This window comes from Netta rufina (genome assembly GCF_964035555.1).
Source record: "Netta rufina genome assembly, chromosome: 9".
In the NCBI taxonomy this organism is placed as follows: Eukaryota; Metazoa; Chordata; class Aves; order Anseriformes; family Anatidae; genus Netta; species Netta rufina.
Window position 1 is genome coordinate 16,925,514 of NC_140132.1, and position 13,625 is coordinate 16,939,138.

The 13,625-nt window shown below is 38.0% G+C and overlaps 1 protein-coding gene across 1 annotated transcript in view; it reads left to right on the top strand.

Moving 5' to 3' along the window:
- The window catches only part of ARMC9 (armadillo repeat containing 9), a 63,759-nt gene that overhangs the window by 17,253 nt on the left and 32,881 nt on the right, over nucleotides 1–13,625 (top strand). The window contains exons 9-12 of the mRNA XM_084292301.1: nucleotides 4,962–4,997; nucleotides 11,099–11,133; nucleotides 12,377–12,488; nucleotides 13,466–13,558. Of these exons, the coding sequence (XP_084148427.1) occupies nucleotides 4,962–4,997; nucleotides 11,099–11,133; nucleotides 12,377–12,488; nucleotides 13,466–13,558 (276 nt within the window). The remainder of the gene's footprint in view (nucleotides 1–4,961; nucleotides 4,998–11,098; nucleotides 11,134–12,376; nucleotides 12,489–13,465; nucleotides 13,559–13,625) is intronic.

Consider the following 13,625-nt stretch of genomic DNA (forward strand, 5'->3'; position numbering starts at 1 on the left):
TCTGCTCTCCTGGAAGTAAATTTTTGCCTCCTTTCTGTCCCAAATTTACTAGGTTAAGCTGAGTATAACTGTGTTCTTTTGGCACAGTTGAATCTGTTTTTATATGAGGTTTTACTCACATAACTGTTTCAGTGTGACTTTATGGCTCCCCTACCCGCAGTACTTGAGGCAGTTGTTGTGCCATCAAAGTTCTCTAGGGAAGGGCCAGGACAACTATAGCACTGAGTCTATTTAGATTAAGGGTTTCTCAGCTGGTTCGGGTCACTCCTTGACAGTGAGGTTATAGTAGCTACTGTGGTTGAAATCTAACGCCGTTTCTATAAGCAGGCTCATGTACTCAGGCAGTCCGAGGCATTAGCCGAGTTACGGAGACAAGGCTAATCACAGTCCTTGCTGTAGACCTTGACTAAAACATAACCAGGTTTCCCAATCTTATCCTTGTATCCTCCTTGATTAATAATATTTTCTTGTTTATTTCCCATGTAAAGAGTTCTGTTTTCATATGTGAACAGCAAACATGCAGAAACACAAATAAGTAAGAAGAACAAATATATATGGTATGTATATAGCCCCAAAATACTTCTAACCACTCCCTGCCCCTGTTGATCCGTGAAGCCAGATGAGACTGACTAAAAACCAAATTCAGACTGTTGGTCATTAAGGTATCACATTACGTTTTCTTTAGGAGTTCCAAATTCCTCATTGTTATACACTTAGCTGTTATTGTTCTATCCTTAAGTGGTTTCAGGTTTTCAGATAAGTTTTGGAATAAAGCTGGAGGCATCATGACCTAGACAACATAGCAGAATGCGTTTGCAGCATCTGTGCTGGATTTGTGTTGGAAGGTCCCATCACTTCTTGCTTATAATTAATTAGAGTCACTAGAGTGTGGTCTTGCCAGCTACTCTGTCTCACAAAACTCCTTCCACTGTAAGGAGCTATCACCTACAGAACTGCGGAGGGAAGAGACTAGCACTCCTTTGCTCATCCTCACCATTAAGTTCACTGTGTAGGCAAGATAAGCGAGATGTGTTTTGTTTTTTTTGTCTATTTCTAAAGATTGTTTTCAGCCATTAAAAATCTTTTTTTTTTTCCTTTTTTTTTTTTTTTTTTTCTTTTTTTCATCTTTGCCAATAAAATTGATTAGGCCTTTATAGTTTACCTGGGTTTTCAGTATTCTGGATTTGGCCTTGTCCCAGTGACACCATTGATGTCAGGCCCATAAATCCCTAAATAAATTAATTTTGGTGGATCAGTATCTCTATATAGGTTAGCAGCTAAGGAAATCATTAGGTAGAAAGCTCCTTTTTTGTTGAACTGATACGCAGCCTTAAATTTCTACCGCTTAGGGGATGTTTAGATGTTTGTTATGTTGTTTGGGAAGACTGGATGCTTGAGTTCAGTCAGCTGTGCTGGCACAACTCAGGACAAGCCAAATTTGGGAGCAGGTTCTGAGAGCAGAAGATGTTAAAGCCATTAGTGCTTCTAGGAGGAGTGTGTTTTTAGTCATCCCTTAGCTGTGTAATGAAGATTTTAAAGGCAATTAGGAGGTGATGCTTCAATTTTTTATTTACTGATAATTTCTGTCCTTGAAGTAAATCATGCACAGATAAACTTAAGAACTCCTTTTTAGGAAGGTAAGAAACCATTTTTGCTTTCTGGCTGCAAACAGGCATTCTGTAGTCCCGTTGACATTAAAGACCTGCCACCCAGTGCACAGTTGACATGGTCTAAGATTGTAGCATCATGCTCTGAGATGTGTACCTGGGATTTATGGTGGATTTTGTAGTTTCTGCTACAGCACAGTGGTAGTTTTAGGATAGACTTAGAAGGAGGCCTGTACCAGTGCTGTACCCAAAATGATGTATTGCCCAAGGAAGTTAAAGAGTGTGCCTTGGGTTATATCCTTGGTGGCATTACTTGGCTGTAAACTTCATTTTGTTCCCAGTGCATTGTACTTGGTGCACAGCTTTTATTGCCTGAAAAGCAGTGTTGTATAATATAAAGGCTTGAGGTCTCAGGCTTTGAGCTTAGAGCAAAAGCAGTGTGTATCACTTACTAATGTGTGCTGTTACTGTACAAACATCAGCTTCCTGCTTTGTCTCCTGTGGTTAAAGGCCCGTCCTTTCATACTGAAAGAAATCCATATCAGAAGGACAAATCCCCAAACTAGTCTTTCTTCCAGAACTGGCTGTGAGACTTGAGGCAAGACCAAAAGACTTTCCTAGTGTAATCACCCCTGTGAAATCTTACTCAGTGAGGGTGTCTGGTGTTGGCTGTTGCCCTGTGCTCTCCTGCAAGCTGGCTTGGATCTCGTTCTTCTGCAGAGCAGCTTTATGCCTCTTGCCAGCTCTGAGACCTCGTGGGTCAGCCTGTGAGCCTGATCTGCTGTCCATTAACAGGATGCATCTGGTGCACGTGGGGGGGAATAGAGGCAGCAGCACGGCATTACAGATGGGAGATGTTTCTAACGCTTCTGTAAGGCCCTATTGTATCATAAGGCCTTTTTTTTCCTAGCTGCAATTCAATGTAATCCCCATCTTTGATCGTGTCATTTGACGTGTGGGAGATAAGGAATCTGAGAAAATTGTCGGAGCAAAAAGTCTGCATCTAAGAACAGGAGGTCAGAGCACCAGTCCTGACAAGTTGAGGAAGCATTCAGCTGAAGATTTAATCAGATTCCTGACTTCCTAATGTTTGTTTGGGCAGGAAATTGATGCGGGTAATGGTGGGTAAATTTGAAATGAATAGTTTTAAATACAGTTACTTAATATAGTCCCTTATATTTGTAAAACACTTAATAAATTGTTTTACTTTTTTTTTTTTTTTCATTCTTCTAAAACTGATTTGTCCAATGGATGAGAAACATGGGTTGTAGTCTTTTGTTGCATGCAGCTGCGTCTGTTTAATACTCATCATGATGCCTAAAGGATTCTGGCTCTTTACTGGCTTGGATTTGATCCTCTGAAGTCTTGTACCTTCAGTCCCCATCCAATGTAGTTCTTAAGCATGGGCTCACTCTTCCTGGAATTTCTTGAATTAGGGTTCCTGTAATAAGATTCTCTAAATTTTGGATTAAAGGAAGAACAGGAAGCTCTTCTTCACGTCTGCAGTCTCCATCAATAGCCAAGATGCGTCTTAACCACTGGAAAATGGTTCTGTGACTAGAAAGCTGTATAGTTGATTGCATATATTGTTCCTCTGTCAAGGAATAGAATAAACACCCATTACATTTTTGCTGCTATTCAGTCTGATTATATTTACCTGTCACTCCAATTAGTTGAATTAATCTCCCTTGCAAGATTTAGATGTCTTTTGGCACAGCTCTTTTGAAGCTGGGCTGGGAAGTTTGTTCTGTCACACATTGGACAAAAGCACCAGTTCTTTGAAGTTAGCCTGTGACTCACGAACTGTAAACAGGGTAGAATTTATTTTTTTTTAATTTGTTGGAAAAGCCATGAAGACTAGCATGTTTTTTGTTTTGTTCCCCCATAGTATGCACTTTTTTCCTCAAAAACTTTATACTGCAAACGTGAACATGCCACCAAGTTGTAATAGTTAATGGCAGCCATTCTGTTTCTTATTTGCGATAATGTTTTCAGCATCAGCAGTCCACACGAAACCTAGGAGACATGGAAAACAGAAGTCACTTTTTATTATTCTGAGCCATTCAGAGTGGATTCACCAAACGTTAAGTGGATGTACACTCTTTCATTTCAAAATACTACATGCTGTTTGCTGTGAATGTAACTAAGCTTTTCTTAGGATGAAGTATATATTTCTTCTCCATCCTTGTCCATGGGATGCTTCTTGTATGTTATATGATAAAGAAGAAACAATCTTACCTTCTTGTGTAAACAAGGATAAGTCCCTTTTTTCTGCTGTCACAGTATGTGATGCCTTTTTCACATATATCTGCTACCTGCCACAATTTGGGCATCTTCTTTGTATGAACTGTTACATTCCTCATCTCTAAAGGTAAGGCATTGACATCAGTAGGGGCTTCCACAAACTTTTCCTATTACTGTCCTCAAATCCTTTAACATCATCTTTGTCTTGATGCTCGTGGACTTTTTCATTGGCTTAGGTCATGAGTGTGTTGAAATTCCATCTCATCATGCCAGAGGTTATCTCCTAGTTTCTTTTTGCTCATTTGTTGTTTCTCTCAGTGTTGCCTATTGTGTTAAATTGCCTCAGCCAGGAACTGTGTGTGTGTGTGTTTACACGTGTATAGTGCTGGTAGAGTTAAAATACTCATTCACTTCAGGGAATTCAACTGCTCTTTCTAGATATTAACCTGTTCTAGGTTAAATCAGTTAAATATAGTAGTCTAAGTAAAGAGAATATGGACATATTACTATACTACTCAAACCATGAATTGTCTTTAATTTTTTACTTCAGTAGTTAAATCATAGGTTTCCTTCTAGAGACTTTTCCTTAATATAGCCTTGGAACCTTTTGGGATGAGGAATAGGTAATGTTGCTGAAACACCTCAGGTTGTGTCAGCTTTCATTATATGCTGGTGAGAAATGTGAGCCAAGTATGGAAAAAATCCACAGCTGCTTTCTCGGAAGCTGAGGTCTTCTGATTGATACTATGTTCATTGGTACCTGTCTCTTTGGCTGCTTCAATGCAGAGAACAACAATTCATGGATCCACATAAATGTGTCAGTGCTTGGTACACATCTATTCTAACAGACAGTTGCAATGGAATAATGTGCAAACTAGGTATGTTACAAGAGAAACACGCTGATTTCAGTCCTAAAACGTAAAGTATGTGGAATGGGAGAAGATGCTTATACTTTTCTTTTCAAAGCTAATGGTCTGTTAATACTTAGCTAATTTTAATTTGTTGTTTTCTTAGAACTGTGCATTTCTCTGTGATTTATTTCTGTTAACTTGTGTTTTGTTTTTTTTTTTAATCTTCTTTATTTTAATGTGTGCCTGTTTGCCCATAAAGGGATATTACTCTATGAGCCCTTGTGATGACGGATATGTAAGTGTCTATATCTTTATATCCTTTCACGTTGCCTGCTGCAGTCTGTCACAGTTTGTCTCTCTTCATTTCACAATGTATAACAATTTTCTATGCATTTTAACTTGTCATTACATTAACCGTATGGTTCATACAGAGCCAAAAACATGTGCAAGGCTTGGAATTTATGCATGGAGAACAGACTAGAAGTTCTAAGTAACCTTATGGCTTTTAATACACGTAACACAGCATGTCAACAAAAGCACAGCTTTGTCTACAACTTCTCACATGAAACACAGCTTCTTTATAATATGTGGAAAACTATTGTTTCTTCCATGTGAAAGTCAGTGAATATAACCTGAAGTCTTCAGTGTGCCAACACCATCTGATCCCACAGCACCTTTGAGTAAGCAGATAGATATCAGTGCTTAAGACAATGCAGTAAATTGAACTGTGCTTGTTAGAGGTGCGTCTTATTTTTTGTGTTTGTATTATGAATTTGTAAAGTGAAACTTTGTAGGAGATATTATCAAATTGTTTCATGCAATTAAAATGGCCCTCTTCCATTGAAAACTGAAAAAGCAAAACAATATTTTGTGTACTGCCTGTGACTTCTGTAACCAGATGGAAGTCTGTATTCTGGCAATATCACAAGTACACCATAAGTATCTCATTTTGCCTGTAGTCAGTGCATTCTTTGTAAAGAGAGGAAATGAGTCTACTTCTGAGTAACTCAGTTTGTAATCAAATCATAAAAGTGATTGACACCAATTCTGAAAAATGTCAGTCAATATTCTACTTGAAAATCATCCATATTTGTATTTTTTTCTGCTTTGTTAGGGTAGAACAAGATTTCACTTTTCAAGGAAAATTGTACTTTTTCCTCAAATGTATTCCTCACCTGGAACTATAGTAGCCTGGGTGGACAAACAACTTCCTACTTAAAACAACATTTTATTTTAAGAAATAATCACTGAATGCAATGGATTATTCCTTATGTGCTTCTTTTTGTCTTGACATAGAGAATGTTACTCATGTTCACCTGTGTGATCACAGGTACCAGAAGACTACCTCTATCGAGCAACGTGTTCCTGCTGATGATGTGAATGGTCATACTGGCCAGCTTTTGCTTGGTGTTTAGCATTCTGTTCCCTTTCATAATGGTGTCTTTTGAGATTGAGAAAAGCTGTTTTCATTCACAATTTCACATCTGTAATTATCTTTGCTAAAGAAAAGTTCTGCCCATATGCAGGGAGTCTTAGTACATTCTGCATTGTATAAATTATATGCAACTATTTTACAACGCAGAATTATTTATAATTTTTAAAGCTATCTGGCTAATTCTGGGATATTTCTCCAATACATAGATTGGTTTCCTCTAGCATATCTGCATTGTTTATATATAGTATTTTCTTTTATCTGTCATCTATTGTTATTACGCTATCACGTAGTATCACAGGGTGACTTTTTTTTTAATACACTTCAGGTCTGTTACAGAAACTGTTTTATATGCCAACTAGGAAGTTTTCATAACAGCATATGTCTAGTATAAGTAAGATTAAAAAAATAATAATAATTAAAAGCATTTGCAGATCTTCTTATGAAATAAATTTGCATGGTCCCAGTGGAGACTTGCCAGGTTACACAAGCTCAAAACCTAAAATGCAACAAGCTGCATGTAGCAGTCTTCTTGTCACTAGTGTGTAACGGATGAGCTGAACATACACATTTATGATTTCTAATCACACGCACAAATTAGCTAAAACTTTGGCTTTACTCCTCATGTATTCATCACATATCTTGGAGTATTAATTCTGAATTTGCATTGCATTTACACTGAATTTTATAGCTCATTTTCATAATGGTAACAGAGGTCAGAATCTGGCTTTCAGCTTCATCCTTCAGCATATTATGAATATATACATCAAATTGTAAAGTGGAGATGATTTGAATACAGGACTACAGGATTTGATAAAATCAGTTGTGCTTTTGGCTTCCAGATGAAATGCATCTGTTTTCTTTTATAAATATTGATATTTTTTTTCTCTTTGAACTTCTTTATTTTATTCCATGCTGTTCATATTCAAGCCTTTCTTCTTTCAAAAATGAAGGGCTATCATCTGTGGCTAATCTGCACTGTGACAAAATTACTTAATATGGCACCTGGTTTGGCTTTGGTAAGAAACAATACAAACATAAGTCATACCCCATGATCCTACCAGAATGAGCTGTGCTTGGGCTGTTTTCTTGTGTTTGTTTCTCTTCTTTCCTTAAGACACCTGGTTTCTGCATGTGCTTTAATTATTGAAAAATGGTTCTGTCCTGCGGTTCTGCATGAAAAACATTTTGTTTGAGATTAAGTCTGTTAATGTTGGGAGTCAGGTATTGCAGATAAGTCATGTATACTGTGTGTTCTTCATAATCATTCATTGACTGGTACTGTACAAAATACTTATGCAGAAGCTTGAATTAGTGTTTAACCTATTCCAGGAAAGGTAAGACCAAGGAAAGGACATGGGAGAAAATGTTAAGGTTAAAATACCTCCCAAAAGCAAATCTTTTTCATCTGAGAAATTGATGGTAAAGAGGAGTTGCCTAGGAAGGGCATTGTCTGGAGAATAATGTCGGGTGCAGAGTGAGAAAGATACCTTTGGCAGTGCTGCTGACTGAGTCTCACTCTGTGGCTCTGGATTCATCATTGCCAAAAAAGGCCAAAATGGACCCCATTCTGCCCACTTTCATTATAAAAACTAGTCCAAACTGTCAGTTAAGACTTGAAAATTAAACTTTTCCTCATTTAAATGTATTCTGTTGTCCCTAAAAATAGTTTTAGAAGACTATATGTTTCTATATGTACCTACAACAAGCAATTTTGCTTGTAAAAGCATGTGGCTAAAGTTTACAAATAACTTAAACAAAAAAAAATTGATTTAAGTTTTGTAACAGGGTAGGATTTTGTTCCTTAGCATCACTTGGTTTTGCTTTCCATAGCAGGAATATGTTGAGGAAGGAAGGCTGGTTAAGCTGGAACTCCTGCCAGAAGTAAAATGTGTGAAAGCTTGGCCTTGAAGCTACTGTGTACGGAGATAATGGTGAAGAAAATGTCTTTTTTTCCACTGACCAGAATATATGGCTTAATTGCACTAACGGTGCTCCTGATTTAATGAAGCCCTAGAGCTACTTTGTAGAACCCAGCTGTGTTTGAGGTTTTCCCTTTTATTAAAGCTAATGCCCAAGTAAAGAACTAGAGCTTAGCAGAGCTTTTTGGGGTTAGGTTATGTAAAGATGTTTAACTGGGTAAATATCCTGAGACTGGGAAATGTCAGATAGCACCAAAGAGGAGAAACAGAAGTGAACAAGCAAACAAATGTTATCTTGTGAACTGTGCAAGGAGGTACTGAGGCTGAAGAGTTGTTTGCTTTGGTGGGCTGCCTGGAAGGAGCTGTGTAGTACACATTGCCCCACACGGGGAATCGGAAGGGTAAAGGCACTTTGTGAGGGGCAGAAGAGCACTCTGCTTAAGGAATAGAAGTATTGAAGCAAGTTAAAATGAAATGTTAGAATGGTTCTGCATTTCTTCCTGTTAATTAGAAAAGATCTTGGGACTCTCAGGGGCAGAAAGTGAGGAGGAGCAGAAAGTAGCATGTATGTAGCATGTTATGTTATGAAAGCAGGTATGACTTTCCTCTTAAAAAAAATAATAGGATAAGAAGATGAAAAGATGAGAGTCCGTGGCTACAGGTAATCTGGATGTTAAATCGAATGATCAGTGTTTGTTGGTACTGTATTTAGATCACTTGTTTGAAAACTAGACATTGAAAATGCAGAGGAAGAAAGGAGATCTCTGCCTGTGATGTGGTTGCACTCTTTCTTATCAGTGGTGCTGCCCGTGGTCAGGCAGGCTCCAAAAGGCAGGTGCAGTGAAGGACAAACCAGCCCTGAGAATCCCTCTGCTTTGCCTCGTTGAACCTGATGTAATATAAACCGTATCCAAGTTGCTTTCCCAGGAGCACCGAAAGCCTAAGAAAGCTGCCTGTATCCTGCGTGGGTTCTAGAGGGGTGAACCTGGGTCTGAGCAGGAAAGCGAGTGCTGGACCAGAAGGCTGGCCATCGAGGTGCTCCTGCCCTCAGAGCTTGAGTATAGGGTCAGCATCGTTATCCAGGGCCTTTTCGTGTGGGGTAACTGCAAAGCCAAACCTTTATAAAGGCTGTGCTGCTCTCTAGCTGCCACCTTAGAACTAATTTGAGAATTAATAGGACGTTGTCCTGCTTGTTCTGATTGATTGTAAAAACCCTAATGTTTTTCCAATTGAATTGTCTTTAGTTTGAAATTTATAGAAGCTTTCACAATCTTACACTTACCAGAAAGGTTTATTTGTATAGATGAGGGATGTGTGTGTCTTTACCATTGTGGATCCTTTATTTGGATTTTGGTTGGAGCACATTTTTCTTTTTATGGCAGTAAAGAACTAGTGGGTAAAAGACTTTGCAGAGGAGCAGAGGGCTTTTATATTCATTTATTTCCTCTTAGTAACCTGCTCTGTTTCTTATTGTTGTTTTTTGTGTCACGTTTTCATCTTCAAGGACTCAAGGTCATTTCTTTTGCTTTAGGGTGCTATGGCCACTTTCTTCCATGTTTCCTTTAATGGAGGAGGGTGCTAAGGAAGCAAGAAAGTGATTTGTGACTTCATTGCACACTCAGGTGCAAGCTTGTAGTTTTTGAAGTGGAAAACAATTTTGTTTAAACAAAAGTAAACTTTTAGTATTTATTTTATAATAATAATAATACAAATAAGTGAGGGGAAGACAGTTGAAGTGTATGTGATACTTTGAAAGACTTCTCCACTGTGTAAAATAAACTAATATGTGAGAAGTGCTGTCAAGACAAGTTAATTTTGAAGTGCATGACCTGTTAATTAGCTATTGTGTGCAGGTCATTCATTGACTTAAACATAATATAAAATGCTTTCTGATGCACATGTAAGCTTATTTCACATCTGAGAGAGCAGTTCCTTGCATTACAAAGGATACCCATGAGGTTTGTGAAATCTAGCACGTTCAAGAATATGTCAGCTGGTTTAATTTAATATTCTCTATGGTATTGCATGCCTTTTGTCTACTAAATCCCTCAGTTTTAAACCTGACAATAGACGTGGATTATATAGCTCCCCTTGAAAGAGGCCAGGTTAGAAGAGGAGACTGGTTTTAAAGACGTAAGTGGTAATGAGAGATTTCTTACAAAGTAAGTAGTGAGGTCAATACAAAAGAAGACACAGAATATACTGTGAATGTGGCATGTGGTTGACATCAGAATGCATGATATGAAGCGCTTCCGTGCCAGAACTGCTGCTTCTTGGCTCACCTACAGTTAGCTCTAGCTAAAAAATACTTATTAAACCAGACAACTTTTATACCGTGTTGACATTTTGACTTGTGCAACAATGGTGCCTTCCTATGCCCTGTGTCACACTGCAGCAGAGAGCAAATATCCAGGCTTAAATTGAACTTACCCTAGGCAGAATCCCTGAGAAAAGGCATGCTGTTCCACATCCCTTTTGTCTGTACTAGAATGGATAGTATTTTCTTTACATAATTATAGTTGTTTATTTAGGTGTATGTTAATATCAGCAGGCAGTCTGATAATGTTAGTATTAACAAGAGTGAATTGTAGCAAACTTGGATGCTGAATTACATGGTAGATCTCCACTGGAAAAGAATTACAGCTTTAAGGTAATACCATTTTTAAAGTCAATAAATGTCTTTAACAAGGTCTTCATCTTTCTTAGTGGGCTTCAGATAGTATTTTCTTCTACCTCCCCCCCCCCCTTTATTTTTAAATGCTCTCAGTGTAGGTAATACTTGGAGTATGAAAGTAAAGATAACATAACTAGATCATAACACAAGATGTTTTAACTTTTGAACTACTCGGAGGGAAAATAAATGAAAAATAAAGTCCTCTCCTTTTGTTTTAATCTGCGTTTCTAATCTGAAATGTAGGTTTTATAGGAAAAGAACTGCAGAACTTGAGTGAGATAATTCACTATGAACCTCATTAATAGCACTCCTGATCTGATATTTGGACTCAACTGTTGTGATTTCTTTTTTTTTTTTTCCTGATCCAGGCTTCCACAATGTTAAGAGCATCAATAGCACCTGTGTAAGTATTTATTGAGCAGCTACAATTATATCTGTAAAGAGTAGGAGGAGGGGTTATTAAATTGAAGTGCGCTACCTGTGGTCTGCAAATGAGAATCAGCCTGTGTGCTTCCTCTGATCTCAGTGAACATTACATGCAAATGTCCTCTGATCAGTATTCCTCTGCTGGGCAGGTTCAATAACATCCTAATTTCAGCAGGATGTTGCTAATCCAATAAATCTGCCACTCCACACCTGCGAGTTGGCTGCTTTATTTTCTTTGCTGTTTCCGCACAGTACGGTCCTATTGTTGTAGTTGGTTTTTTGGTAGTTGTTTTTGCTTCCCCCAAATCCAGGAAAAGGGGGAATGGGTAAAATGTTTTTTTTTTGTGTGCTTCAAGATCAATTCTTTTGTGCTTAATTTGATATTTTTTTTGCTTATAAATAGAATAGATATGGTGTGTCTGAGGAGGTTTTTAGTTGTTTTGAAGCACTTTTGATCCTTCCATTGTTTACGAGATAATTAAAGGGTCAACTATATATAGCATTAAAAATTGTTTTGAAAAGTAGCAGGATAGGAACAGAGGAGTAAAAATTGTTTTAGTGGAATTTATTTAAATAATAAAATTAAAGCATTGAAAGCAATGTTACTATTTTTATTTTTACTAATTTTATTTCTATTGCAGTGTTAAGACTCAAAATAGCAGGATAGTATTGGCACATGGAATGTGATCCTGTATTAAATCTTATGTGGACCAGCATGGTCCAGCCGGCAGCCTGTAAAAACCCATTCAGCTTTGCCTTGGAGAAGACTTTGCTGTGTTTGTGAGGGCTTAGAGGTGTAGTTGGAGCTGCAGCTTGTTACTCTGGCTGTTCATAACCATGTGCTGAGAGCCACAAGCTGCTGTCCTTCAGCCCTTGTGGGCCACAGAGGGCAAAGACATCATTGAACTGATGGCTCTTCTATGCTGCTAAAACACTCAGATAAAATTTTCGTAGTTTAACATCTCCATATTCGGATGACAAATGAGCTGAAAATATAATAGAATATTAAAAAAGAATAAGTCCAGGTTTTAAAAACTTGTTTTAAGCCTGTTATTTTAACATGGTAATAAAAATAGCAAAGGTGTAAAAATGTGGAAGCCCTTCTCCTGCAGCAAACTTCCTGTTTTGGCTCTTGTCACCTCAGTAACATCAGCTGCACTGAATAAGGAGAGGGTTTTGATGATTGTCAAAATTCAGTGAGTTTCCCTTTTGCATTGTAGAAAGATGCAGGATGTGCCATTGTTGCCCTCTTTGGACTATGAGAAGCTGAAAAAAGATTTGATTACAGGGAGTGATCGTCTCAAAGCCTTCCTACTGCAAGCTCTGCGCTGGGTAAGTGGGATAGCCTCTGTACAAACCAATAGGTCCCTTCTGGAGGGGTCCAATCTTGTGGGCAAGCTGATTGAACTCTTCAACAGAACAGCATTATAGGCACCTTCTGTCTTTGTCAGTGAAGCTCGCTGATGCTCTTGAAATGATGAAGAAAGCCCAGGCAGTAGGTGTGTATTTGTAGCAGTGTCCTCCCTTTCTGAGGAAAGCCAGATAGAAATTCCTGAAATCTCCAGTGGAAGTTATTTCTGATGTGTTTTTGAGAAAATTGTTGCTCCTGGCAGCTCCTTTTTCCATGTTTTGCTCTGTTTCAGATTTATATAAATGCTACTGTATCAGAGAAATACCTGAATCTAATCACCAGTTTTCCTTCATAGTCAACGTATGCTACAGGAGCCTGCAGTTTTAGTTAACTCAGATCATGTAACGGTATTTTGTGAAAAATTAAAGGTGACAACAGGAAGTTTCATTTTCCTGCCGAAAAGGAAGCTGACACTTTCAAAGTGACACGTGAAAAGTGATAATAGTGAAATTCTGGTCAAGCTTCAATATCCATTTTTCACATTTAAAAAAAAAAAAAAAAAAGGCAAACAAAAACTGTTAGGTCTGACTGGTGGTTCCTCTAGCCCAGTATTCTGAGATCTTTTAGAAAAGCACCACATCTGTAGCTATTAGAGGGGCTTTTTAGCTTTATGGGAAGTCATGCTGTATCTCTCTTGTATGGACAGTGATGATAGCTTATGAGTAACAGCTCTGTGATGGATCGCTTAGCTGACATCAGGTCAGTTCATTTCATCTCATTCCCTTAGATCACTGAGGTTGAATTCCTTTCCTCTGTGAGAAGAGGATTAATTTTCAACTATGGGGTATCTGCACCTTTTAAATCTTCAGTGGTCATCAATTCACATTACCATTCATTTATTTGACTGGATTATTTATTTATGTTTTTGTGTTGTGTTATTTTGTGTTTTTTTTTTTAGCGCTTGACAACATCATATCCTGGAGAACAAAGAGATACTGTCCTGCAGGCCTACATCAATAATGACCTCCTAGATTGCCACAGCAACTGTCAGGTCAGCTGGAATGGCTTTTCTCCAGCTTGTGTGCGATATTGCTGATTTGTTTCTATAAAGTGCTGAT